General features: G+C 42.7%; 2 protein-coding genes across 2 annotated transcripts; both read left to right on the top strand.

The window, feature by feature from the left end:
* Positions 1-9,556: 9,556 nt before the first annotated feature.
* colec10 (collectin sub-family member 10 (C-type lectin)) lies at positions 9,557-20,738 on the top strand. Its single transcript, XM_029838320.1, has 11 exons — positions 9,557-9,598; positions 13,156-13,353; positions 14,344-14,403; positions 14,707-14,879; positions 16,239-16,310; positions 17,456-17,527; positions 18,083-18,136; positions 18,611-18,706; positions 18,808-19,019; positions 19,150-20,278; positions 20,361-20,738. The coding sequence occupies exons 2-10, from the start codon at positions 13,208-13,210 to the stop codon at positions 19,399-19,401; spliced, it is 1,137 nt and encodes a 378-aa protein (XP_029694180.1). The 5' UTR covers positions 9,557-9,598; positions 13,156-13,207; the 3' UTR covers positions 19,402-20,278; positions 20,361-20,738.
* Positions 19,458-23,572, top strand: LOC101080121 (uncharacterized). Its single transcript, XM_029838545.1, has 8 exons — positions 19,458-19,464; positions 19,706-19,832; positions 20,233-20,278; positions 20,361-20,566; positions 21,596-21,858; positions 22,039-22,107; positions 22,197-22,415; positions 22,879-23,572. Exons 1-8 carry the CDS (start codon positions 19,458-19,460, stop codon positions 23,256-23,258), a joined length of 1,317 nt encoding a protein of 438 aa, XP_029694405.1. The 3' UTR covers positions 23,259-23,572.
* Positions 23,573-24,759: the final 1,187 nt, after the last annotated feature.

Genomic DNA, 24,759 nt, shown 5'->3' with positions numbered 1-24,759 from the left:
AAGAAATACCAGTAAAGGGCTGTTAATTCTCTTTTGGAAGAAAAACACCAGCCATCATATAAAATATCCATCCATCTCCTGACCACTTTTCCCATATAAAATGCTCATTCCTACAAATAATGAAAGAACATACTTCATAGACAGTGTCATACAAAAAGTGGTTTGTTTTTTTAAACACAGAATACCTCGTGCATCTTTTGGACATGGGCTTGGCATGTTTTGGTTTTATTTTACATTTTTTTAATAATACTGTTGGTAGCCTTTTATTTCCTCAAGTTGAGTAAGAAGTTTGAAGGAATTCTCTGTTAATTATAGTGGAGATTTGTAACTGTGGAATTAAACAGATAAAAGTGCCTTTTATCATTCTTATTAAAGGAAGAAGGAAACATGCACCCAGAGAAGATATTTGGCGAGACCTTGGAGCCAAAGAGCCCTGACCAAGACAGATTTGAACCCTAGGGAGCCACCATTACCTCATCTGTTTCCACCATAAAATAGTCCCTGATGGATCTGTTTTTTAATTAAATTAATGGTTTCTTACCCGTGAAGTCTCTAAAATGCTGTTAATGCCTTAAAAGCCTCTCAATTTTTTGTTCAGTTGCGTGGTTGCAATAACAGTGGTACAGTTAATGGGTGTAAACCACGGGTTCGATGCAGTAAAGGCTGGCAGCTCTGTGTGGTCTGCATGGCGGCTGGAGATTGTAAACAGTCACTGAAACCAATAAAAATCTACCACAAAGCATTTGGTTATACCCCAAAAGAAAACCTGCGTCCTGAAACTCGCAGCCCAGTCAATGGATCTTAAAGAACGTATGTTAAATATTTAGGCATTCGAATATTTCAAAATGTGCAAGCTAGTATTTATTATTACAGAATATTAGTTTTCCCATGTGCCAACCTTGTTTTTGAGTGACGAGTGACGTCAGTGGTGGTGAAATCTAAACAACTGGTAGTGTGCTGTAACTTCTAACTGATGCTCACATGGACACGCCTGACAACAATGTGATCAAGCCAGTAATCATCGAACTACAAGTCGATCCCTCTGCAACAGTTTAGTAATCCGAGCTGAGCCATCGCAGTTTGTGTTCTGTTGCACAGTCTCTCCCGTGTTTGTCATAATTCCTGCTGTGTTTGTGAATATTTCGGAGGCTTGTGGTCAAAGAACACCTCGGGCTGGGTTTCTTAATCGCGATTTTGCTATCTGTCAAACACCAAGTGTGTTTCCCTAATTTTGTTTACGGGGAATGCATTTACAACGCCAATTCCAACCGACGAGGGTTTTCGCTCGGTTTTATGGAGACGAGGCTTGCTGTCACACATCGTAAAGACAACCGTATGTTTCCCCTCTACGACAACAGTCTTAACCTGCTCCCCCAAATCATCGCTGACTGACTCGATGATGACTGCCCTTTTTGAGTTTGACGCCGTGCGACAGCCACCGCGGCGTCTGTGACCGAAGACAGTGCTCTCAGCTCGCCACTGCTGGAGCAGGCTCCGAAAACCAGGCAGATTCTATAGAATCCTGTCAAGTTTTCCATGTGTTTGTGGTGTTGCCGGCTGCAATATCCTGCAGGGCTGCCATTGCTTTTGGCAGCGCGTGACTGATTTGTTTCGCTGCTGCATCCTACAATCAGGGCCAGTCAATACAGTATGTTTGGTCTTACTGTACACGCTGTGGAAAACTGGAAGGATCCCCAACAGCGGTCTCATCAAGCCTTAAACTGACCTGATGTGCTTTTATATATAGTTTTTCCCGCCAGAACCGAAGGGACGCATGTTTTTACCATCTGTTACAGACATCCTGAGCTGAAGCTGGGAAAGTGAAGCTGAAATTCAGCACGGAGCCAAACTACACAAATCTCAAATCTCAGCGAGGTGGCAGAGCTCTCATCTTTCTGTAAAAGCACCTCTAATAACAGCACCGGGCTTCAACGCGACCCTGCCAAAGTCTTCAATTGCGGTGGGGAGGAGACAAGCGGCGGAGGCGTTTCTGTTGACATATGTCCGTTAGGGTGTGGCGCATTCAGGGTGTGAATACAACCAACCACAGAAATGATTCACTCAAATATACCCACTGATGTGAAAGTGGCCCATCAGTTCCAGTGAATGGAACCAGGCAGGATATTCTGAGATGCTACATATTCAGGACATGAATCATGGCCGTCTCAGTGGTTGCACAAATTCACACTGTGATGTCGGCCAATCCCAGTTTCTGGTCCTAATGACCTCAGTTTATTCAGGCTTCTACTCAGTTTGACTCATTTTTTGCTGTATTCACTTTGTTTAATGGTAACAAGTAATAATCAAAAGCTGTATTAGTTGTGATTCATTGAATTGAAGCAAAATCTGAAACTGATATTTTGTGAGTTATTGTTTTGATTAATAGTTGAGTTGCTGCAGTCATAAATTGCTTCCAGGTCATTTTCATGAGCAGTTTGTAATTTCAACAACTGAACCAGTAATGCTGCTGAAAATTGTGAGGAATTTACATGTGAAAATCGTGATCACGTGCTCCTAGGAAACAATGCCCGCGTGTGGTTATCGTTTATAAACAGAGGCTATGAGATAGCGGTGAGACGGGGTTCATATAGACATCACAAACCCAACATCTGGGAAACATTGTCCATCAGTTTTGCATTCAGCGCCAAACATTTTGAAGGAAGTCAAACTCGGTCTCATCCTGGTGGAGCCGACGGCTTCGTCTGGGATTGAGACGCTTTCTCGGATCATTGCTACCGCTTGTGTGTATAGTCTCCTAGACGGTAATCACACTTCAGAATTCCTGTAAAGGCCTTTCCTTCGTCATCCAGGAGCAAAATTAAATCCAAAATTAGCACAAGGTTCTCTTTCTTTACCTTCTGGTGCCAAATGGCTGCATGGTTAAACGATGAAATGAAGGCAGGGATCATTGTTTATTTTTCCTATTGCTTCTCTCTTTTTTGGGGCGTTTTTCAAGTCACATTTCGCAACGTTAAAGCCTGAAAAACCCATTTGGTATCGCAGCCCTGCGACCACTTAATCTGCGTATTCTGCAGCCAAATTTGACATTACAGAATATAGGAATCCAGTAAAGGGGCATTCTATGCTTTTTGCAACCTGCCACACTACAAAGAGCTCAGCCAAACCTTCAGCCAGCTGCTCAGGGCCTCTGAAGGAAACATCAGAGAGCACAATGTGGTTGCTAGTGGCTAACCAGTAACCATATTATGAGCGGAGCGCCTAAGTCCTTCTATAAACCTTCAGAAGGTTCAAAGCAGCAGTGAGGTTTGGGGAGAAGGCCGCTCTGTCATGCTCACCTCCAGATGGCCGAACGCAGCCGTCCACATGAGCACATTAGACAAACTGGGGCCACAGTTTATCAATGAACATCTGGAATCTGTGTGTGGATGTGGGTTAACTGGCCAGTTACTGGATGGTTGGCATATAAGTTTAGGTAATCTGTCACCGGCATCGGTCAGAGTTCTGTTTGAAAATTACAGCTTTGTGTACTAATAAAAGAATTTTGTGAAAGTTAAACAAGAGAAAAATGCTTTGATTCATCAATAAAGATGGCTCGCGCGCAGGGGTTTTCTTTTCAGCGCTTTGCTTGGTCAGGTACGACCAGGAAACCACAACTCTTTCAGCTCAGTCTCCTCACACAGTCCAAAACACACGGGAACAGTAGTTCACACACTAGTCCCTAGGCTGGAGTTGGCTGCTAAACTAAATCTAACTAAATCTTTCCAGTTCTAATCACAATTTTCTCGGGCCTTATCGCAAAAGGTGTATTTACAGTGCGTAATAGTTCTGTAATTACACCTTTACAGCTTGTCTCAGTTACAAACAAATGCATTTGCATGTATTCAAATGTATTTAGAACAGAAAAGTTTCATGCTAGTCAAACCTGCTGGAAATAAATTTAAAAAAAACCAACTGGCTTGCTATAAATGAACAAAAATGCTAAATTAAATGCTAAAAATGTTACATTTAAGAGTGAATAGATGAACCGGTAAAGGCCACTCTCACCCTAAGTAGTTAAATAATGATGTATTAATGCCTCATAAATGTTATGAAGTTACAGTATTTTGGGAGGAATGCAGATTTTTCTGAATCTTGATTCATTTTTTAATCATCCGGGATATACTGGGATACAGAAAGAAGACTTGTGACTGCAGATTAGCTTTGGTCAGGGCCCAAACGCTTCATTCAGGTGAAGCCCTTCTCTCTGTACAGTATTTAAAGATCAGAAACAAATCCAGGCCTCTAATCAGGCACAGAACTCCTCCCTGACTCAAGTTATTTTCTTTTCTGACTGACATTGCCCTTTAAACTGCCTCTGTCCAGCCAAAACAGCAATAATATATACTGTATAATCATCTTGTTATAGTTTTCTCTCATCCTTGTCAATGCAGCATCTGGTAAAAGTAGGACACCCGTCCAGGAACATGTGACATTACTGCCAGTTGCCATGTTTCTGGTCATGTGAGCGGTGTGTAGGTTTTTATGGAGTTTGGATGTCCCTTCTATAAATGTTAGATATTATTAATTCCAGCCACTGGATGGTTTATTTCCAAGTTTCTGCTTTGGTGATTGGTTTTATTCTTGTGTGGCCTGCTTGTGTGACTGATGTAGCCTTTTTAAAATGTACATTTCTTCTGGTGAGCCGCTCATGTGGCACTGTGGTCCATCACGGCTGCTGGATGTCATGTCCAAATTGGGTATAATCAGGATTTTATTGCACTGTGGTCTAACAGAGCCTTAGACTCTTCTTTCTTCAAACTTTCCAGGATGGAACTATTTTTAAGTGTTAATTTACTAATTGGGTAACTGAAAACACTCCACTTTTTCCAGAAACATGTGGAGGTCAGTGAAAATGGGTATAAGTGAGTTAGAAATTGCCTTATTATTACAAATCCCTGCCGTTCTGGCTGAACAGATGGCCCGACTTGTGAAAGAGAAGCTGCCGAAAGCCCCTTTTGTTTCTTTCTTTTATTTTCCCTGCTTTAGCGGGGCTTATTAAAATGCTCGGTGGTCTTTCTGCGGTCGCACAGTGTTCCAATGTCTTCCTCTTCGCCTTAAATCTACCGCTCTTTGCTCCCGCTGTCTTCATTCTGCCTTTACCAAATTGGCCATCTGATGTCAAAGCTCTAATCATACCACAGGCCCTGGTTCAGCAGGAGCAGAAGGGTGGTGGTTAGAAGTGCAGATACATTTACGCTGACCCAAAAGAACCCTCCGTGGAACAGAATAATGGACCAGATCAAAGCACAACAGAAATTTGGTGCTTTGATTTCCCTCAACTGATGATGTGCTGGTGATATGGTATAATTGTGATAATGACCAGCTCTGATAAACGTCGATATTTGAGGTCTGTTGAACCCAGACTGAAGTCAGGACAATGAAAAGCATCCATCCAAAAGACAATGTTTCCCCGAGCTTCTGTCCTTACAGCCACTGAGGTTGCCATGACAATTGTGATATTCTACATATCTAAGATTGTTGGGTAGTTTACAAAGATTTCAGATCAGTTTGGGTCAGATTTTGGGTCTACTTTGTTACACATTCTGGCCTTTAAAAACACCTCTGTGGAATCATCTTACTGCCTCAACGAGGATGCTACACGCACACATGCACGCACACACGCACGCACGCACACACACACACACACACACACAATCTGTCAGGACTGATGCAATTTTTTTCCTGTTCTTGTGAATTGTTTGTGGGTTTTTTCCATTACGTAGGTTTTCTTTTGTAAGTGTAAAAGCCAATAAATAATTACCATAAATTTTAAAAACAGAAATGAATCACACAGCATGGCTGTTGGAAACAGACCCATTGCATTAAATGATGCTTTGCAAAGAGCCAAAAAAATCATCTGATTTATTCAAAGGTGTGTGTGTGTGTGTGTGAGTGCATGCATGTGGGTGTGTGTGTGTGCGTGTGGGTGTGTGTGCGCATTACACTTTCCTGCATGTGTTTGGTCTCATCTTGGGAAGTTCGTTCACGTTGTGCATAATACATCCTTCGTGTGCTTTTGTGGGATTGAAGGCTTAAAATCACAGGTGATTGTATTATTAGATTAAATTAAGGTTGGAATTAACGTGTTAGGATTAGACTGAAGCTGTGCAAGAATGAATGGAAGTCAATGCAAAGCTACGCAGATTAGACACAACTCTGTGTGCACGCGTGTGTGTGCATTTGGCTGTAACAGGGGAGTTTCCAGCCTCCACAGACTGTGATTAATGGGTCGCTCTGTGTGTGTGCGTGTGTGTGTGTGTGTTTTGATTGTGGTGCTATGTGATGAGAAGAAGGATCAGTATTTTGAGGGGAAAGAATTTTTGCTTTGATGAGAAATCGAGGAAATATTTCAGTCTATCTTTCCCTCTAACACACGCACGCACACAGAACCACACACACACACACACACACACACACCAAACACACACATTCCATAATATAATATACACATTACTTGTCTGATTTGCCACATTTTGTCATTCCACCTGCTCCTGGTCGCTTATCCTCTGATGCCAGATCACTAGAGAAGATCAACACAACTTTCCCCATTGGTGACTCCCCCCCCCCCCAACACCCACCACCCTTGGACGGCGATTTGCGTGACCTCCTGCAGGTCTGGGAGCTTCTGTGGCGCCACAGATCAAGATGGTAAAACGGAGAATCCTTTGAGCTACATGATGATGATGATGATGATGATGATGATGATGATGATGATGAAGATGATGATGATGATGACGATAATGGTGAATATATGAATACTTTGCCTTACCATGACCATTGCGGGTGTGAGGGTGGGCTTTCATCCATCCATGCCAATGCTGACCACAGCCAGGACGTGCTTTCCAGCTCACTAACCTATTGAAGTGGTCAGAGAACCCCGCCCTTCCCGTTTCAAGTTTTTTTTTTTCATTCAAACATGTTCGCTGAGTTGTTCTGGAAACAATCGCAGAATTATTTTTGCAGCAGCGATTCCTCCATCGTTTCTTCCCTCTGTCTTTACAGAGAGCCCAAGAAAAGCAGAAAAAAAAGAACCTGTGTGAAGTGAATGACAGTGAGGATCATTGCAGCCTGGTGAGCCAAGCCAATGATTCACTGTCAAAAATAATATTGTTTTGGTCGACTGTCCTCCTTCCTCTGGAGCCGGCCTGATCATCTGGGGTGCATCTCATGTGGCCTGTTCAGGCTCATTTTTAGTCGGGAACATGCCGTTTGCTCCCAGGCGGTCCTTTGCTTTGGCCATTGGAGTTGTTCTCTGCCTGCTCCGCTCATCAGAGCCACGGGACAAAGTTGCCCTCTGTCCTCCGTCTTTGGCTTCTGTTTATTTCTTCTGCTGGATTGTGACAGATTTAGCCCATCACGCACGGAGCGAAGGAAAATCTGACCGGCAGGAGAAATGAAACGTGTACATGTGTCACAAAGGGGTTGGAAAACAATAGAAAAGTAATGGGAGGAAGGACGTTGACAAGACAGGATATGCAAATGTTGATGAAAACCGGTGAAAATGTATCGAAGATAGGCGTACATTTTTTGGTTAATGACGTCAAAGAACATTTTCTTGGTTTCATAGTCTGAAGATGTCCAACATTAACATTAATGTTCAGCCCAAAGCCAAAGAGCTGAGACCTTTTCACCTCAGGGAATGACATATTTGTGGTTTTGTTTGTCTTTTCTTCACCGGTTTGAAAAAGATGTGATCTTTGTGAGAAAGATTTAATCACATGCTTCCATAGTCGCTGTCAGAAATGGTGGAAAAAGATCCAAGAGAAGCAGATAATCTGTTTAATACAGAGGTGTTTAAAACTTTTATTCGAGCCTTGGGCTGTGATTGGCAGGGATTTCAGTTATGGCTGTATTAGAGAAGTAAAACCTCATGGAACGACATTTTAAGGGGTGTTTAGTTCTTTTCAGTAATCCCAGTTGCATCATTTTAAAAAATAAATACAAAATCTTTTTTTTTTTTAAAAAGCAGGTTTGATTGTGAAACATTCAAACTTATAAACGAGATCCCGACGCTTCCAAAGACTCAGCCAGACGCAGTCGGGTCAGCGTTTCAGCCTGGAACAATTTTTCATCATGTGGTCAAAACCCTTCATCACAGTGCATCCCAGAGATTTACGGTAAATGTAAAAGACTACATTACCACATGTTGTGGCCCGACGGCACTCGGGGAAATGCTCGGCGCTCAAACCTGCACGTATGTGTGTAAAACCCGAGGAGGACCCCTTTAATCCGCGCTGACCTTCCCACATTCATTTTTGGTCTAATATTTCACCAGCCCTCATTTCCAACAGACTGAGAAAAACAGGGGAAACTGGTAACCAGTGTGCCGTTTGGAACGATGATTTTATGAGGAACACTCAGTTTTCCAGTAGCGCGGATAAAAAAAAAGAAAAAAAAAGGCTGCTGTATAATCCAAAGCCCAGTGTCCAAACCATGAATGGACATTTTTGTTCCATCAAATCTATCATCTATTCCTATGTCCTCGGAGTCCTTCCTTCCACCCTTGCTTCTGTCTATCCCATTATGTGTTCCACCAGAGAGGACCTGACCGGGCAGGGACCTTGACCTCCCTGCTACCTGAAAGATTTAAATCAGCGGGCCTCTGTCACAGGCATGGCATTTTGAATATTTTCTTCTTCTTGTTTTTTTTTTAATCAATCTTTGTAATATTTTTATTTGGGTAGGAATTTTGGTCCCAAATCCATTTTTAAACATTTATAGGGCTATTTTATATTAAAGTTGATTCAGACTAGATGCAACAATCCAAAGCCCTCTCCACTCCATCATGCTCACCCTTCCTCCTCAGGGTTAACCACGAGGTTAGCTTTATAAAGGTGAACGTCAGCTCAAAATCTGCCGCCGCGATGGGTACGGTTTTATAAAGTCTTTGGAACCACACGTGTGTGAGGCCTCGCACCAACATGGACCACACATGTTGGCCCGTGCTCGCGAGCAGAAACAAAAAGGCCGCCCTCCGTACTTCGACTGAAAGATTACAGCTACTGTTGTAACTGAAATCTCTGCAGAGAATATGAAAACTATGCGAAAGGAACACATACTTCAACGCGCACGCACGACAACACGCGCAACAGCTTTGCCTAAAGCAACACCGGAGGCCCCAGCCTCCTGCTTCAAAAGCATTTCCATTCTGTCTGTTGTCGTTCCATGAGCCATATCCTGCAAATTAAATTTTCTGCACCAGTGACTTATGCTCTAAAGAAAACACCATAAAAATAAAGCTTTGTATTTGTTTCCAAGTTTTTGTTGTTTTTGTTAACTTCTTTTTTTTTGTTCTATCATAGGAGCGGCATAAGTCACCCAGACATTGTATTATCCTATTAAGACAGGGGTTTGTTTTTTGGTGGAAAGGTTTTTTACAACCCTCAGCTGAGTTAAACAACCGCAGGACTGAAGAACACCCTTGTGAAAACAGCTTTCACGGTTCAGTTTGACTATGTCAAGTTTCGATCAGTTTCATTTTATTTCCGTGTTTAGGTCGTATTTCAGCTCCCCTGTCCATTGTGTTGGTTTCTTCCTCCTCACCTCGTCACCACGGTGCCTCTCACCTGTGTCAGAGAGCCTCCACCCTCATCCTCGGGTACTTAAATCTCCTTCCCTTTTGTGTCTGGTTGTGTTGAGTTTAGGAATTTTAGTGTTCACGGCCCCTTTTCCTTGTGTTTTATAAAATTTTCATTTTGCCACCTGAGCCTGATTGGGTGATTTGTAATTTCTGTATGAATTTAGAAAAATGCATCAGCTGATTTCAGCCCCAACAGTGTTGTGCATAATCTGTTCACTGGTGGTGGAAAATCATTGAAGTAAATGCAAATATTTAGCACCTGATATGGGATGGGGTACTCTGGAATGAAGAGGTATCATCCAAAGATGACATAGGATGTCTTTATTGCATCCCAGTGTATTTTATTGAACTTTAATTAACCTTTTAAATACATAGCTAACAACTATGTGAGTTAGCTAAGAGGCTAAATTGAGGACAACTGAAAACAACTGAAAAGGTCATTTTTTTCTCACTCTGACCTGCTGAACCTTTTCAAAGCAATGCTTTGTATTTGTATATATTCCTGCACATGAGTGATCAATAGCTATAGTTAGACATGCTAAAAGCTCATTGGTGGCAGGGGTTAGCACAGCGTCCACTTTAAGTGCAATAATATGGAAACTGAAGTTATTTGTGTATTTCTTTGAGATCATAGTTAATATTTCTTGTCATCATATAGAACTAAGATAGTGTTTAATTTGTATAAAAATACGCATGTCTATCTGTAGAGCCTATGCTCCCTCAATAGAGTGATAGAGTGTCGATGCCACGTGCACGTGTGTCTGAAAATGCTGCGTTGGGCTTCTGAGTTTGTAATCACGTTTGTAATAAGTTTCAACTGTTCTTAACCAGATTAGAGCTCCTGACATCTGCATCAGATCGAGGTTCAACAGTTGGACTCATTTTTGGACATTGGAAAGGAATTCCACCACATCCAGAAACTGACTGGACCCTGAGTGTGTGAGTGACAGGTGTGTGTCTCTTTGGACGGGCTGATGTCCTGTCCAGAGTGTACTTAGTGACTTCTGGGATAGACCCCAGTGACCCTAGCAATGTGCAGCAGTCAGCAGAAATCCTCACATCTTTCGGGTTACACCTGCAGCTGCCGACATGTTTTTATTTAAAACACTTTAACCTAATTTCAACCAAAGAAGGTTTTCGAAAACAAACGCATCTGGATAAAGTGCAGCATGTCCACAAAGGGGAGACACGTAAGACAGAAAGAGATTTTTGAGGTGGATTTCTCAACATCGGCCTGACTCATACTATTTAATATCGTCTGCCTTTCGGGGCTTACTGCGGCCTAGTGGGACTCCGAGGGTGAGATGAGGGACTCTTTGCACAATCTGCTTTGACTCGGAATCACGTTTCGAATGTCTCCATGTGTTGCTGGTATTAGACAGTGTTGCAACGCTGTTTATTATAAAGGAGGAGAAAAGTAGACAGTTGAGTTATTATTGGCACGTGCTCTGCATGTCAACAGCGCTCTAACGCCAAATATCTGTTGTAGAAACATTTCTTATCAGATATCCAGGAACAAAATAACTTTTTGTTGTTTTCTTCCCTCTTAATCTCGATTTAAATGAGGCTTTTTTAGAGCTCCATAGTGGTGAAGATTGTGAATTAACATGCTTCAGTTTACATTTCAAACTTCCTCCAGGAAGCTGAAAGCTGCATTTGTACCTTTGATGGAGTAGCAGACGTTAACTGTTTCTCGCTCTGTGGTGTGCCAAAACTCCGCATTCAACTTAATTACACTTAATCTGTAGTTACCATTGGTATTAAGATAAGCAAACTCTTGTCATGGAGTAAAATACTGAGGAGTGAAGACAGGGAGATGTCACCGCATAAAGCATATTTATCGACTGTCCGGTTGCGACACTGAAGCGGTTTGTTTTCAAAGACGCCTTAAATGAGAGGAGATGTCTCATGTAGAGCTTTGGTAAACTCCGGGACCTGTTTTTCACAAATATTTGAACTTATTTCAAAGGATTTTATGGGGAACAGAGCGAGAGAATAAATTGCATAACAGTGGTTAAGGTTGGATTAAAACAAAACAACCAGGGGATCGGTAATAAAATCTTTTTCGACTGGGGAAAACCGGTGGTCTGCCAGAAAAGTAAAAATAATTCTTAGAGTTAAATACTTCCTGGAAGAGCAAAGTATCGACCCAAAGACGGCAGAGAATAAAGCAGAAGTAAACACCCATCCATCAGCCCAACCGCAGCTCCAGCACCGGCCATCAGCGGTCTCGCTGTCACACAAAAGGCGGATTTTCTTCACGAACATCTTGAGCTGCCTGGGCTTCAAGTCTTTGAATGATTCCTTCAGAGGTCACTTAAACCCCACGTGTGTTGCAGGTCTCGGTGCTCAGGTACTCGCTTATATGGCTGAGAGCCGCCCTCCTGGATGAAAATGCCAGTATAAATAATCATATGGCTGATTCATTACAAATACTGCAGGAAAACATCCATCTAAGGTGATATAAACATGCAGTTTTGGGTGTTTATGTCAGAGCTTTCTTAACTTCATAATTCTGACTAATGGCTAATTGATGAACAAAGCCATTCTGTGTCTGTGAGTCCACCAAGCAGGAAGGTCATGACCGGAGGACCGATGATCTAATTTTACTGCACAGTGAATTTTATTTTAGTGTGCAACTGCAGCGCACGTTTTCTAGCATATTCAGACGTACTTTCACATTCGTCAGAGTGAGTTTTCATGTTTGTGATTAGTCAGACAGTTTCTGCACAGTGTTGCATTGTGGGTGGTTCTGAGCCGAATGAGCTGGCGGCGACTTCTGTCCCCAGTCATGACAATTTTATTTCGGGGAATAAATAACGCAGTCGAGAGAGGTGTCAGCTCAGATTTATCTTTGGTTACAGGGTACAGAAAGCAGATGAAGCTGCTGCTCCACACGTGTCTGATCAACTGAGGGCCTTTTCAAAATAAAAGAACATCAGACATTTACTTGCTCTTGTCTTTTTAAAAAAAAAAACAACCAAAAAAACTGTTGCAATGTTTAAGCACCAACAGGAAAAAGGGGAAATTATCTGAGTAGGAGGAACATTTCATGGGATGAGAATGAGGGTCTTTCCGCGCTTAGTTAGCAGGATAAACAGTGAGTGGGAAAAGTTAAACTGGTGTGTCTTATTCCATTTGATACATTTTGTTTGTCATATTTTAAACATGACGGGTGCGGAGACTTGTGTTTGAAATACACCACAGTTTGACATAAACGTGGTAGAAAACCAATCTGACAGTTTTCTGAACAGTATGACATCACTTCCTGTTCCTGAGTTTATATCAATGTCTCCTCTTGTTTAAAAAGTGTTTAGGTTGATGAATTAAGTACAATCTAAGTGTCATTTTTTAAAAACCAAACCAGTTTTTTGTTGTTTTTACATGGTTCGTTGCTGGGAAACTGAAAAAAATGATGCCTTAATTGATTACTGGTAAGAATTCTTCGGCGATGAAATCTTCTGACTCACTTCCTCAAAGAAGTGAAACGCCGCTAAAAGCAGAATCGTAGCAGAAGGTGTGTGACCCTGTCACGATTGTCTGACGTTCCTCTCCTTTTCGATGGCCAAAAATAGGTCTCTGGCCCTGTCTGAGGAGGCGTTTGCACAAGAAATCGCTGCGCTGCCAATGGCGTTCAACACTCACAACGGCGAAGGCTGGTCTGGAACTCGCGCCACAATTGTTGTTGACACTGGTTTTGCCAGTGTTACACACACAGTGTTTACAGGCAACCCTCAGTCCAGGAGTGTGATTCACATTTTTAATCGGAGGAGGTAATTGAAACCAAATGTATGCAATTAGCCTTTGTGGTGTGTATGTGTGCATGCATGTGTGTGTGTGTTTCTCAAGCTTCCACCATAATGTGAGAACATCAATGTAAAGCTTCATAAGTCACCAACATTAGCACACGTGTCACACAGCTCCTGACGTCGTCTATTTCGTGCTAATGCATGTCGTGTAGAACGTACGGCGTGCTACGTCTGGTTTGGGACGTGAGCCCTTTCATACCAAGTGAACTGTTTAAGTTCTCCGGCATCATTTCCAGAGTACCTCTAATGGAGGATGGAATTTCCCCGGGTGCTGCATTTGAGGAAATGGTCTGGGGCCTGTGCTGCGGCCGGGTGTTGGTCATCTGCTGATTTACAGACACTGGGAGACATCTGTCATATTATTTACTAAAGTGCGTTATAAAGTTTTACAGACTTTCACATTAATTCCAGTCTTTTAAATCCAGTTGTGATTTAACATTCCCATAAAGACAGATCATGTGTGCCGTGGCTTTGGATGATTTTTTGTTGTAATCATCCTTCTTTGAGTTTGTTTGAGTCCAAAGGGCCGGACTTCCTGTCTGGCACAGCGTTCTTGTCCATCCTTACGCCAAACTGTCAAACTAACTCATATTCAGAATGAAATTCTTTAGTTCCCATGCTGAGTTTTCTTCCTGTGAGTAATTAAAAAGATCTTGTCAGCGGAGCTCAGCAAGAGGTGATTCACGGCGTAACGGCCTGTCAGAGGAGTGTAAATTATCGCCATTCAAAAGGAGCCTTTGCACCAGTTAAAATTAGTTTAAAGAGAACACAACATATGGTGTGAATCTAGTTTATTTGGGGTGCATTTACAGTTTTTGCAATTGCCCGACCAAAGAAAGAAAAATGCCGGGACGTCCGAGTAACAGATAAGTGCAGGAGCGTCAGCTCTCTGGATTTGCATACATGCAAATCTGTGCTTCTCTGTGTTTGCATGAGTGTGTTCTGTGTGTGCAGGTGTGGCCAAGTGTTATGCTGTGGTCTGCAGTCTGAAAACTCCCGGGTGGTGGACGAGAGGTGATCCATTAGCAGTTGGAAAAGACGGGAGTCCGTCCACAAATCAGCAAAAATCACAATTGGTAGATCAATTTAAACCCAAATGTGTGAAACTGGATTTTGTTTTTTATTTTATTTTCCTCTAAGTAATGAACTTAGAATTTCACAAATTGATGGAATGTGGCAGCCTGTGGAGTGCTGCTTGATATCATGACAGACAGCTGATAAGAGACTATAAACAACCAAGTGTGTGAGCGAGATTGGCTGAGAAATGTGTGTATTTATCTTACAGGGCTCCTCTCTCACACTCATTTACATCCTCAGCTGTGCTCTTGAGGATTTTCACCTCCTCGGTTTGAGATCTTGGGCTTCTCCGGCCCTCAGTGATGATCGGACCATGATGGGACCGCTGAAGCTCCTTGTGTTCGCAGCTCTCTTCCGCTGTGTTTCTGCCTCCGCAGAAGTCTGCACCAATAGCCTCCTGCCTGGCGCTAAAGGTAACGCACGTCCGACACTTCGGAAGAGTGAGAGCTCGCTGATTTGCTCGGGGGATGTTTAGAGGTCAGCGTTGTTTGCCCGGGCTGCAGCCGATCCAGACTTCTCCTCCATGAGCTCAGGTTTGCCGCAGAGTTAATTAAATGTGACACATAAGTGGAAAATTCAGGAGGAAAACACCTTGAGTGTGCCTGAGGCCTGACGGAGCCAAACATGCAATGTCCTGTGGTTTATTAGCTTGTCGACTGTTGCCCCGTGGGCTCCGGGAGGGGATGCCTGCGAGTATGTTTTACATTTTACGACATCCAGTAGCCCGTTCCCCCGCTGATTCAGACAGACAGACCCAATAAAGCTCTACCCTGCATCATTTTCCACCTCCAGTCACATTAAAACATGACGTCACCTTGCCTTAGAACAGTTTATACTGCAGGAATTGGACAAGCAAAACCCACTGGAGGTCGGAAGAGACGAAGGAAGAGAAGAAAATCAGTACAGTACATGTGCAAACCACTCGAGTTTAAGGCATCAGCAGTGTCATATTAGTAGTAGGAATTTTGTCCAGCCTGCAGTGAACTTTCTCATGTAATTCATTGGGACCGTGTGTATTTAGACAGCCTCCACTCCGCTGCTGTGATTATTTGTACAAGAGTCAGATAAAACTGGGCAGATTCAGCCTCTGAGCGTGCGTCTACATATCTGAGCGGCCCTCGGCTGTGCATTTGAATTCTGCAGCAGTCTCATTACTATTAGTTCTGCTTTTTTACCCGGTTTACGTGCGTGGTGTGAGCGAACAGCCTTCGCATGGTTTAATTCCTGCAGTCCAGACAAGGAAAAGAACTACTGCAGTTCCTCTGACCCTCAAACATTAGGATGTGTTTACAATCCTTCAATGAAAAGACAGAATTAAAACCTTATTAAGTGTTGTTGACATTAAAGTCTTGAGTTAAAAAGGTTCAGACAGACTCTCTAAAAGCCTGTCAAACCTAAGTGCTCTTTCATAAGATGCCTCATGAGTTTTTGTCTCAAACTGCAACAAAACTCTTCAAGCTCTCGTCTAATCCTGACTCTCAGGTCAAATAAGTCCTCGGCTCATTCAGAAGCCAGCTTTTTCACAGAGACTGTAATCACGCAGGTCGTTGTTGCTCGTTTTCCTTCTGTAACATGAAGCCCAAGACCTTTTATGGCTTATCTGGAACAAATGTTAAAGTTTGAATAAGTTGCATCCTGTGGTTTTCATCCGCGCCAAGAGGGAGTGGAAACATGGCCATGAGGAGAACGCCAAGGCTTTGAATGTTCAGACACCCTTTGACATTTCAGAGCAGAGCTTATTGAGCACTCTTGCTTATGCGCTCTTCATCCAGGAGACCAAGGTGAGACTGGAGAGGAGGGAGATCAGGGAAAGTTGGGGAAGAATGGACGTCCGGGACTTCCAGGTAACTATCAGCACCGCACATGATGGAAGAACTGAAAACGAAGTTCACACTACAGTTCCAGATGATTTGTAACTGTTAAATTCATTTGTATTTCAAATGGGGAACTTATTCTTTCATCATTAACTATTATTAATAGGAAAAAACCTAATGTTCTTCAAAATTTTACACTGTATGGTCACAAAAATGCTAGAAAAATAGTGCACGCGCGCACACACACACACACACACACACACACACACACGCTCACACATTTAGAAAGATGGGGGAGAAAGGCCTACACACATCCAGTGTGAAATAAATTCCAGGAATAATTGAATCTTTTCCAAAGGCCTATAAAGGAGAACGTCAACAGAATGTATCTGAACTTTTCTTCAACTTTTCAACTCTACAGGGATTTTTGAACAGTATAGAGAACCCACTCATTGTGGTTTTTCAGTGTGTGTGTGTGTGTGTGTGTGTGTGTGTGCGTGTGTGTGTGTGTGTGTGTGTGTGTGTGTGTGTGTGTCTGCTTGAGGAGTGAGCACAGAGTGTGTGGTAGCTGTGCAACAGTCACACGAGCATTACCAGCCTGAATTTAAGACAAGATATTATAAATTATGGATTTTTACAAACTCTCTGTGACCGTAAAGGTCCAGGTAGACAAAAAAGATGCTTCTGGTCTGAGGTCTTTGGGCAACGAGTCATCTCACCTGAGGGTTTCGTCACGTTAAACCTTGAAAACATTCAATCGGGTGGGGAAAAAAGAAATAGCCATCTTTATCCTCCGACAGCTGGAAAACCCAGACGTTAAACCAGTTGGAAGGGTTGGCCATTATGAGGAGAGACCGCAGAGGGAGGAAGGACTGTTATCTGGACGTTTAGACCGTTGAACGGGCGAGTGAAAATAACATTACTCACTCTTTACAGACACTGAAGGAATAACAAAAGATTAAAACTCTCCCATATCAAAAAATAAACAGACAAATGGTCACTGCTTAAAATCCGTTCTCAGGTCGGTGGTTTTCAAAACATGGACTCGCTAACGCTCCAATTCATACTGATAAGAAGGACCTTTTATAAAACGTACCAGACTCCACACACACTTTACAAACTGTAATATTTTCCTTACTCGTCAGGGTAATTTTTCTCTTTCCTCTCTGTCTCAGGAGTCCCAGGAGAGAAGGGCACCACAGGAGATATTGGTCATGTAGGGAAGATGGGGCCCATTGGAGACAGAGGTTAAGAAAATTAATCTAAATCTTGATTTGCTTAAAGTTTTATTTCGCAATAATTATTTTGTATTCGGAAAAATGGGTGTCAATATAAGAGGATGCTATACTGGCTGGTTTCTGTGCATCTCCCCATAGGGCACATTATCACCTGCAGAATAGTTGACTTCATCTAAAATTATCTAAACTTACTGTATACAAAGGCCTCTTTAACCTCATTTGAGGCCAGAGTTCAGAACAATTCTGTATTTATGGAACATCTGTTTCTTCCTCATTGTGATGTTTGTTCTGTAGCGACTTCCCCAAACTTTACAACTGTCACGTTATCTCCTCAGTTTACGTGTAAAATAGATATAATCTGAAATGTCTTTCTAAGAATAATTTAAAAAAAAAAAGTTATTTCATATGAAAGCCTGTTTTTAGTATCATTTTGGAATCGATTTCATAACAGCTTCATAATGGGCTTATCTTAATAATACAGTGATTACATTTTATTTTGTGAAATACTGTCATCTGTCGGTGAACTATTGTTACTACACCAGAGTGAGTCCCGTTTTTTTGTAGGTGACCAAGGTGACAGAGGTTTGGAGGGGCCTACTGGTTTCAAGGGGAAGCCAGGTAAGGTCAGATTACTATTAGTTAAAATACAACTACTTTGAAAAGTCTGACCTGTATGGTTTTGTATAAAATCATTTACATTTCTGACATTCATTTATTTGGTTTTGCAGCACAAGTAAATATTTTTCTATGAGTTACTGTTTTTGGAGATAGCAGGGAATGTCTTGTCACTTCTAAAGGAACAGTTATGACATTTAAACTTCACATTTAGAGCAAACAAAAGAAGGCAAATAAAAAAATATGGCTGATAACTGCAGGCGAACAGTAAAAGGATGATTTATATACAGCTAATGAGTAATGAGTTTATCATCTTCCATTATTGAAAGCAGAGACTGTTTAACCCCTGACTCACACCCTGAGTATTATATGCTGAAGGCGTGATTCAGACAGGACCTAGAGGGTTTTTTTGCTATTAAATTCTGCACACACTTAACTCATTAACTGATATTTGTCCCCCTCTACCACCACCTAAAGGCACGACATGTGACTGTGGCAGGTACAGGAAGGTGGTGGCTCAGCTGGACATCAGCATAGGCAAGCTAAGAAACTCTGTCAACTTTTTAAAGAATGGTAGGTGGGATAATATTCCTTCAAGTGTTGAAGTTAAGTGAACTTCAGTTAAGTGAAATTGGAAATTTTGAGCTTTAACTTCATAATAATGTGCTCTGCAGTCATTTTTGGGTTAAAGGAAACAGAAGAGAGCTACTACCTGCTGGTGAAAGAATCCAAGAGGTACCAAGAGGCGTCGGTGAACTGCGGGTTGAGAGGAGGCAGCCTGGCAATGCCCAAAACCAACCACACCAACCAGCTCATGGCTGAGTATGTCAGTCAGGCCGGGCTGGCGCGGGTTTTTATAGGAGTACAGGCTCAAAGCAGGGACAGTGTGAGTGTGCCCACAACGACACACACACTCTACACGCAGGCATTGTCGGGTCAATTTAGGTGAAAGTTTGTGAATCAGATTCCTCCCAAGCAGCTGGTGAACCTGCTGTTTGCTGTGTTTTTGTCATCAGGCCGAAGGGAGCAGTTACGTTTATGCAGACTTCAGCCGCCCCGCGACCTTTCCAGCCTGGAATCCTGAGGTGGAGCTGAATTCCAGCGCGCTCTCCAGCCCAAACTCCAGCTGTGTGGAGCTGCTCAGCACTGGAGCGTGGGCCCACGTTAAGTGTGAAGCCGCCATGTTTTTCATCTGCGAGTTCCCAAAGAGCGGAAGAAGAGGAGGAGGAACAGGAGGAGGAAGAATGTCTCCTCTCTCATCCTCTTAGATCATTTAGAACTATAAGATATTGGATTATAGCATTATTTGTTGTGTAAATGTAGAATGTATAGTAGAGAAGGGCAAAAACTTTGGATTGTTGACTTTTATGTTGGAATTAAACCGAGGAAAATTTAAAAAAAACTATTAACAATGCCAGCATTATTAAAGAAATAAAAAATTATAGAGCACATGTGCGCTGGGCTTCTGATAGATTTGTGCACAGCTGGGTTTTAAAATATTCTACAAAATATTCTTTGGGTGTGTGTATTTTATTCGTTGTGTGTATGTGAAAATTGCAGTGCATCCCTGAGGCTGTGAAGATTTCCATGATAACCAGACCAGACTGAGTCTTTCCTGTCTGTCTGCTTGCCTTTTGATTTTAATCTCACAAATAATCAAACTTTGGATGCTAGAACTTCAGGTTAATGTAGCCCATTAGCGCAAATGTACCTTGGCTTGCGTATGCCAAAGACATGAATCAATTTATTATTCTTTTAACCCAAATTTTCTTTCTTTTAAATTAAAAACCTTGTCCAAAAAAGCCCACATTATGGATCTCATGCTCTTGTCTTGAATTAGTGGACAGTTCAAACACAGACGAGCTCAGGTTGCACAAACACACACTATGCTATGTCTGCTATGTTTGGAGACGTTACAGGTCTCAGCAACCCTCCTCAGGCCCTCAGGAGAGCTCCTTCTGTCTACGCCACACACTCAGGTTGAGGATGAAGTGTGCAGCTCTTGTGGCATCGCTGTTTTTAAGGGTTCTGTCCTGCCCTGGTGCCACGGGGGAATCCGGTTCCTGCCAGGGAAAAACTGTGGATGTGTTTCTGGACAGTTCCTTCATCAGTGGTGGGGATTATTTTCCAGACACATATGTTAAGGTAGGATATACAGTAAATACCTCATGTCTGAGAGCACCTTTCATAATAAATACCTCTCAACTCACTTTTTCTATTTTTACAGATGAATGTTGGAGGAGCGTTGTCAACAAGCAGAGTTGTCAAAAATGAGACCTACGCAGCCTTCAAACAGTGGTTTACATTCACGGATCCCCAGAGCAACACGTTGAAGATTGAAGTCTGGGATGAAGGCAGGAGTTTAAGTGAAGATGATGTGAAGCCAGTGGGGGGATGTCTGATTCACCTGAGGGAATCTGTCAGCGGAGAGACGTGCACATTCGACAAGGGTCAGGTGTCGCTTATTTACGTCTGTACGTGACAGGCGAAAGCTGAATTTGTGCTTGAGTATGTATTTTGGTTTTTTTCCTTTGGGATTTTTTAATACTAATGTCAAGAGATCCAGCTGTAGTAATATAACCCTGCACAAATAAAAAGATAAAGCAATAACTGTGTGCAACGTTTGATTCATTATTCCCTGTGTGTGCACCATCGGAGTTATGTTTGATTTAAAGACAAAATGTACTTTAAATGTTTTACTTCAACGGTTGCTTTTGTTCCACATGCATGTTTTATTGTATTTTTGCCTGATGTCAGAGGTCTACGGTAATACCTGGATTCACCATTGAACAGATAAGGAAAAGACAATGTGTTCACATGCTGACTCGAAACTCCAAAAACTTACACATGGATTGTTTCTGAGGAGAGTTTATAAAATATAGTAGGGCAGCTGATGAGGAGAGACAAGCAAGTAAATAAAGAGCAACAGGAGACCACAGACACTGTCGGTTGTTTACGCAAACGTGCAAATGTCTCCCTCTACTGGTCATTAAGTGTTGCGGCATGGTGCAGGTTTTTACTGGGGGCGCGGGGCCACAATCATAGGAAAAGAGCTTGGCTGAAGGTGCAGCATTAAAAAAAATACATGGAGGGAAACGAAGTTGATGCCTGGCAATACAAAAATGTGAGCATAAACGGAGATATGACATGGACTAAAGAAAGGAAAAAAGTCTGACCCAAAGTCTGACCTTTATACATTTTTGGTACAGAATAGAGTGAAGGAGGTGAGGAAATTAAATTCAAGGGTTCATTATTAATTAGTTGCTTTATATTCTTTTATTTAAAACCCATGCCTTACCTTTCTTATGCAACTATCTTATTAGATCATTAAATAAACTCCACACTCCCTCTATTCCCATCTTTTTCATATTGCATTAAAAACAACATTCTCAGTATCCACACTGAGCTCCACATTATCTTCACTACTACAGGAAGTAGTTTTTGCCGACCCCATCTATGAAGGGTCCATCCGACAACAACTAAATCCACTCCAGGGCTGTTTTCTGTGGGCAATCACATGCTCACAGAGATTGCAGAGTCAGCACGTCATCCAAGCAGATATATAATGTTGGGCGGAACTGGCACTAGTGCGCAACGGAGTGTTGACATAGAGATGTCAGTAGCGTTTGACAGCAACTCCAGGGAGGAGGATTCAGCCGAATGTAACCTGATCGATTCCAGCTACAAATCAAGGAACCAAATGCGATTTCAAATACCAGACAGAGGTGAACACTTTCCCTCCATCCCTGCACTTTTGCAATTTAGGTTTACTGACTGACGAGGCACAGCTAAATGAATAAAATTTACTTTCATGATGGATTGCAGAAGCAGATTAAGTCTTTCTAATTGAATAACAGAGCTAAACTGAACCTCTGCTGCTTGTTTGGTGTTCTTCTGTGATGCAGTGTGCTGGATTGGAGCTGCTGCCATGTGTCTGGGGCTCCTCCTGCTGACTCTGACTTTAGTGGCCCACAGTGAGTGCACGAGCCCAACCACTGGCTGATTCATGCATCCCAACATTAGTAAGGTTCAAACTAGTCGGTTCTACTCTGCCCTGTTGCAGACACCAGTTCGGTTAATCAGTGGGACACAAAGTACACCAGCCTGATTTATGAGATCACCAAAGGTCGGGACAGCCTGAGAGACGAGCGGGATGAGCTGCAAAGTCACATCAGCAACTTGACACAGGAGATGGAGACGCTGCAGGACCAGTACACGAGCGTGGCTGCCAGTCAAGACAAGCTGCAGGAACAGATCAACAAGCTTAGGCTCAACCGAACAGGTAAACATGTTACTGCTGCCGCTGTTCTTTTACTGTAGCAGCACATGTTGATTGTAGGCTGTAGTAAAGGGAAACACCACCTCATCCTCCGTTATATACAACCTCCACCAAGGCGGTTATGTGATAGCGGACGTCAGTCAGTCGGTTAGTCAAAATATTATCCAGCAGGACTCAAATATATCCAGCAGGACTCTGGCCCATTGATCTTCCATAGATCAAAGCAAAGCAACCTTCTGTTTTGTGTAACCTTGTATTTCCACAGCCTATACCCAGTAGAGACCACACTACAAGTGTACATTATAGTATGTGGGGAAATGAGTTGACATGATCAGAGGCAGGAAGGCAACGTAATTTTCTGTACAATGTCGTTGCGAATCCTCAAATGCTCCACCCCAACCTCCACATGCATCTCATAATACCACGTGTGACTAGTACCGGTAAAAGTGACTTTTACTGTTTTCAGATAAACCTTGTCGGAGAGGATGGAAAAAATTCAACGCCAAGTGCTACTTTGTGTCTCCCAGTGGAATAACGAAAACCTGGGAAGGCAGCAGAAAAGACTGCAAGGAGCGAGGGGCAGATTTGGTGATCATAGACACCAGAGAGGAGTTGGACTTTGTGAAGAAAAATTACGATACCACCTGGATCGGCCTGCGACGAGAGGCGAATGGGAACACATGGAAATGGGTGGATGGAACCGTGCTGGTGGGTGATGGATTCTGGCGAGAGGAAGAGCCCAACAACGCAGACGGGGACGAGGACTGCGTGGAGTTCTTGCAAAGCGTGTCGGCGTGGAACGACATGCCCTGCAGCAGTAGATTCTCATGGGTGTGTGAAGACTAGAGCAGTAAATAGTGATTAACATTCTCCTGGAAACAATCAAAAATTACAGATAAATGCAAATTTCTCTCCTGTTCTGTTCTCTTTTAAACTTTGTACTCTAATATGGGAGTTATAGGGTCCAGATTGTATATTTGTTTGAATAAAACAAGAAAAAGAAAAACCAAAAACTGCAAAATGATTTGTTCCAGTTAAAACAATTTCAAATCACACACAATCCAATGAAAATAAGTAGCAGAATTAAGGGTTGATGCCAAAATTGTTGTTGAAAATAGTTCTGAAAAGCTTTTGAAAGGCGTGAGGTCAGTGCAGCTTCTAAGGTGTTTCGGGAAGCTGTCCTAGAGGGTGGGGGGGCTGTGGCAGAGAAGGCTTTGTGGCCCCAGTAACAACTGATGTCATTTGGTGAGGGTGGTGCGTGGTGACCATGGCGGCGAATGATGTTTCCAACCGAGAGCATGAAAATGATGAAGAGAAGGGAACCAAGCACCAAGCCCTGGGGTACGCCTTGGAACAGGGGGGCAGTGGAGAAGGTGCCGTTGTTGATACGGACAAGCTGTTGTCTGGTGGTGAAGTAGGATTTGAGCCAGGAGAAAAAGATGGGGTGCGAAAAGGCTGCAGTGAGGTGATAAGTACATAGATAACAGAGAGGCCGGGTGGTGTAGGAAGGGGAGACCAGTGGAAGGGGCAGGGAACGCAGGCAGGTTGCTGGAAAACTTGTGTCATTGTGTCCAGTTTAGTCTGGAAGAACGAGAGGAAGGACATTCATTTGTCAACAGTGAAGAAGGTGCACGTGTTCTTGGAAATGAGGAACTCTTTGGTTGTGGAGAAGAGAGCCTTGGGGTTGTGGGAGACAGAGTCTAAACATTGGATAATCCGTGATTCTAAAAGCTCAAAGAGAGAATTTCCTGTCGATTTTCAGCAATAATGAAACTCACATTTGGCAGTTGTATTGCTGGAATGTTACAAATCACACCATAAATTTGCTGCTTGAGAGCATCAATCTCATTAATCCAAGCAGATTAGGAGAGATTAGATGGGAGTCGTCATGGCTGAATACCGGTCTCGCTCAAATATGCACGATGTTTCTCTCACACACACAGATTCATACGTAAGGGATAAAGCAGCATCAAGTTCAGGAGTGTGGCTCTGAGAGATTAGGTGGAGGGAGCCACTGGATTCAGCCTGAATGGATTCAGACTGCCAACTGGAAGACTGAGCTGAACTGAGCTCAGTGTCCTCTCAGAGGTTAGATCAACATTTCCTCCCATAAAGTCCATGCTAAACATTAACTTTGGCATGCCTTTGCAAACCAGGTCTGCCAGATGTTGCGCTGTTGCAATTTGCCCCATAACTTGATTAAGAAATTGGAAAGGGGGGGGTGGGTCATTTCACCTATCAGTTCCATCTTTTGTTTCGTTGTTGGTGTTGCCAATTAAACAAGTCAAAACGTAAGGAAATCAGATCTCTGCTCTCCTGAGCCTATCACCGTAACCTCTTAGACCAA

The sequence above is a fragment of the Takifugu rubripes genome, chromosome 7 (genome assembly GCF_901000725.2).
Source record: "Takifugu rubripes chromosome 7, fTakRub1.2, whole genome shotgun sequence".
Lineage (NCBI taxonomy): Eukaryota > Metazoa > Chordata > Actinopteri > Tetraodontiformes > Tetraodontidae > Takifugu > Takifugu rubripes.
This window is presented reverse-complemented; position numbering and strand designations above follow the sequence as displayed.

Excerpts from the sequence above, each read along its gene's own strand:
- LOC101080121 (XM_029838545.1), top strand. Across the intron at positions 21,859-22,038 it reads ATTTCAAATACCAGACAGAG|TGTGCTGGATTGGAGCTGCT; the intron begins GTGAACACTTTC and ends TCTGTGATGCAG. Across the intron at positions 22,108-22,196 it reads TCTGACTTTAGTGGCCCACA|ACACCAGTTCGGTTAATCAG; the intron begins GTGAGTGCACGA and ends GCCCTGTTGCAG.
- colec10 (XM_029838320.1), top strand. The coding sequence starts at position 13,208 with ATGGCGTTCAACACTCACAACGGCGAAGGCTGGTCTGGAACTCGCGCC. Across the intron at positions 14,404-14,706 it reads TCCCGGGTGGTGGACGAGAG|CTGTGCTCTTGAGGATTTTC; the intron begins GTGATCCATTAG and ends TTACATCCTCAG. Across the intron at positions 18,137-18,610 it reads TGGTTTCAAGGGGAAGCCAG|GCACGACATGTGACTGTGGC; the intron begins GTAAGGTCAGAT and ends CACCACCTAAAG.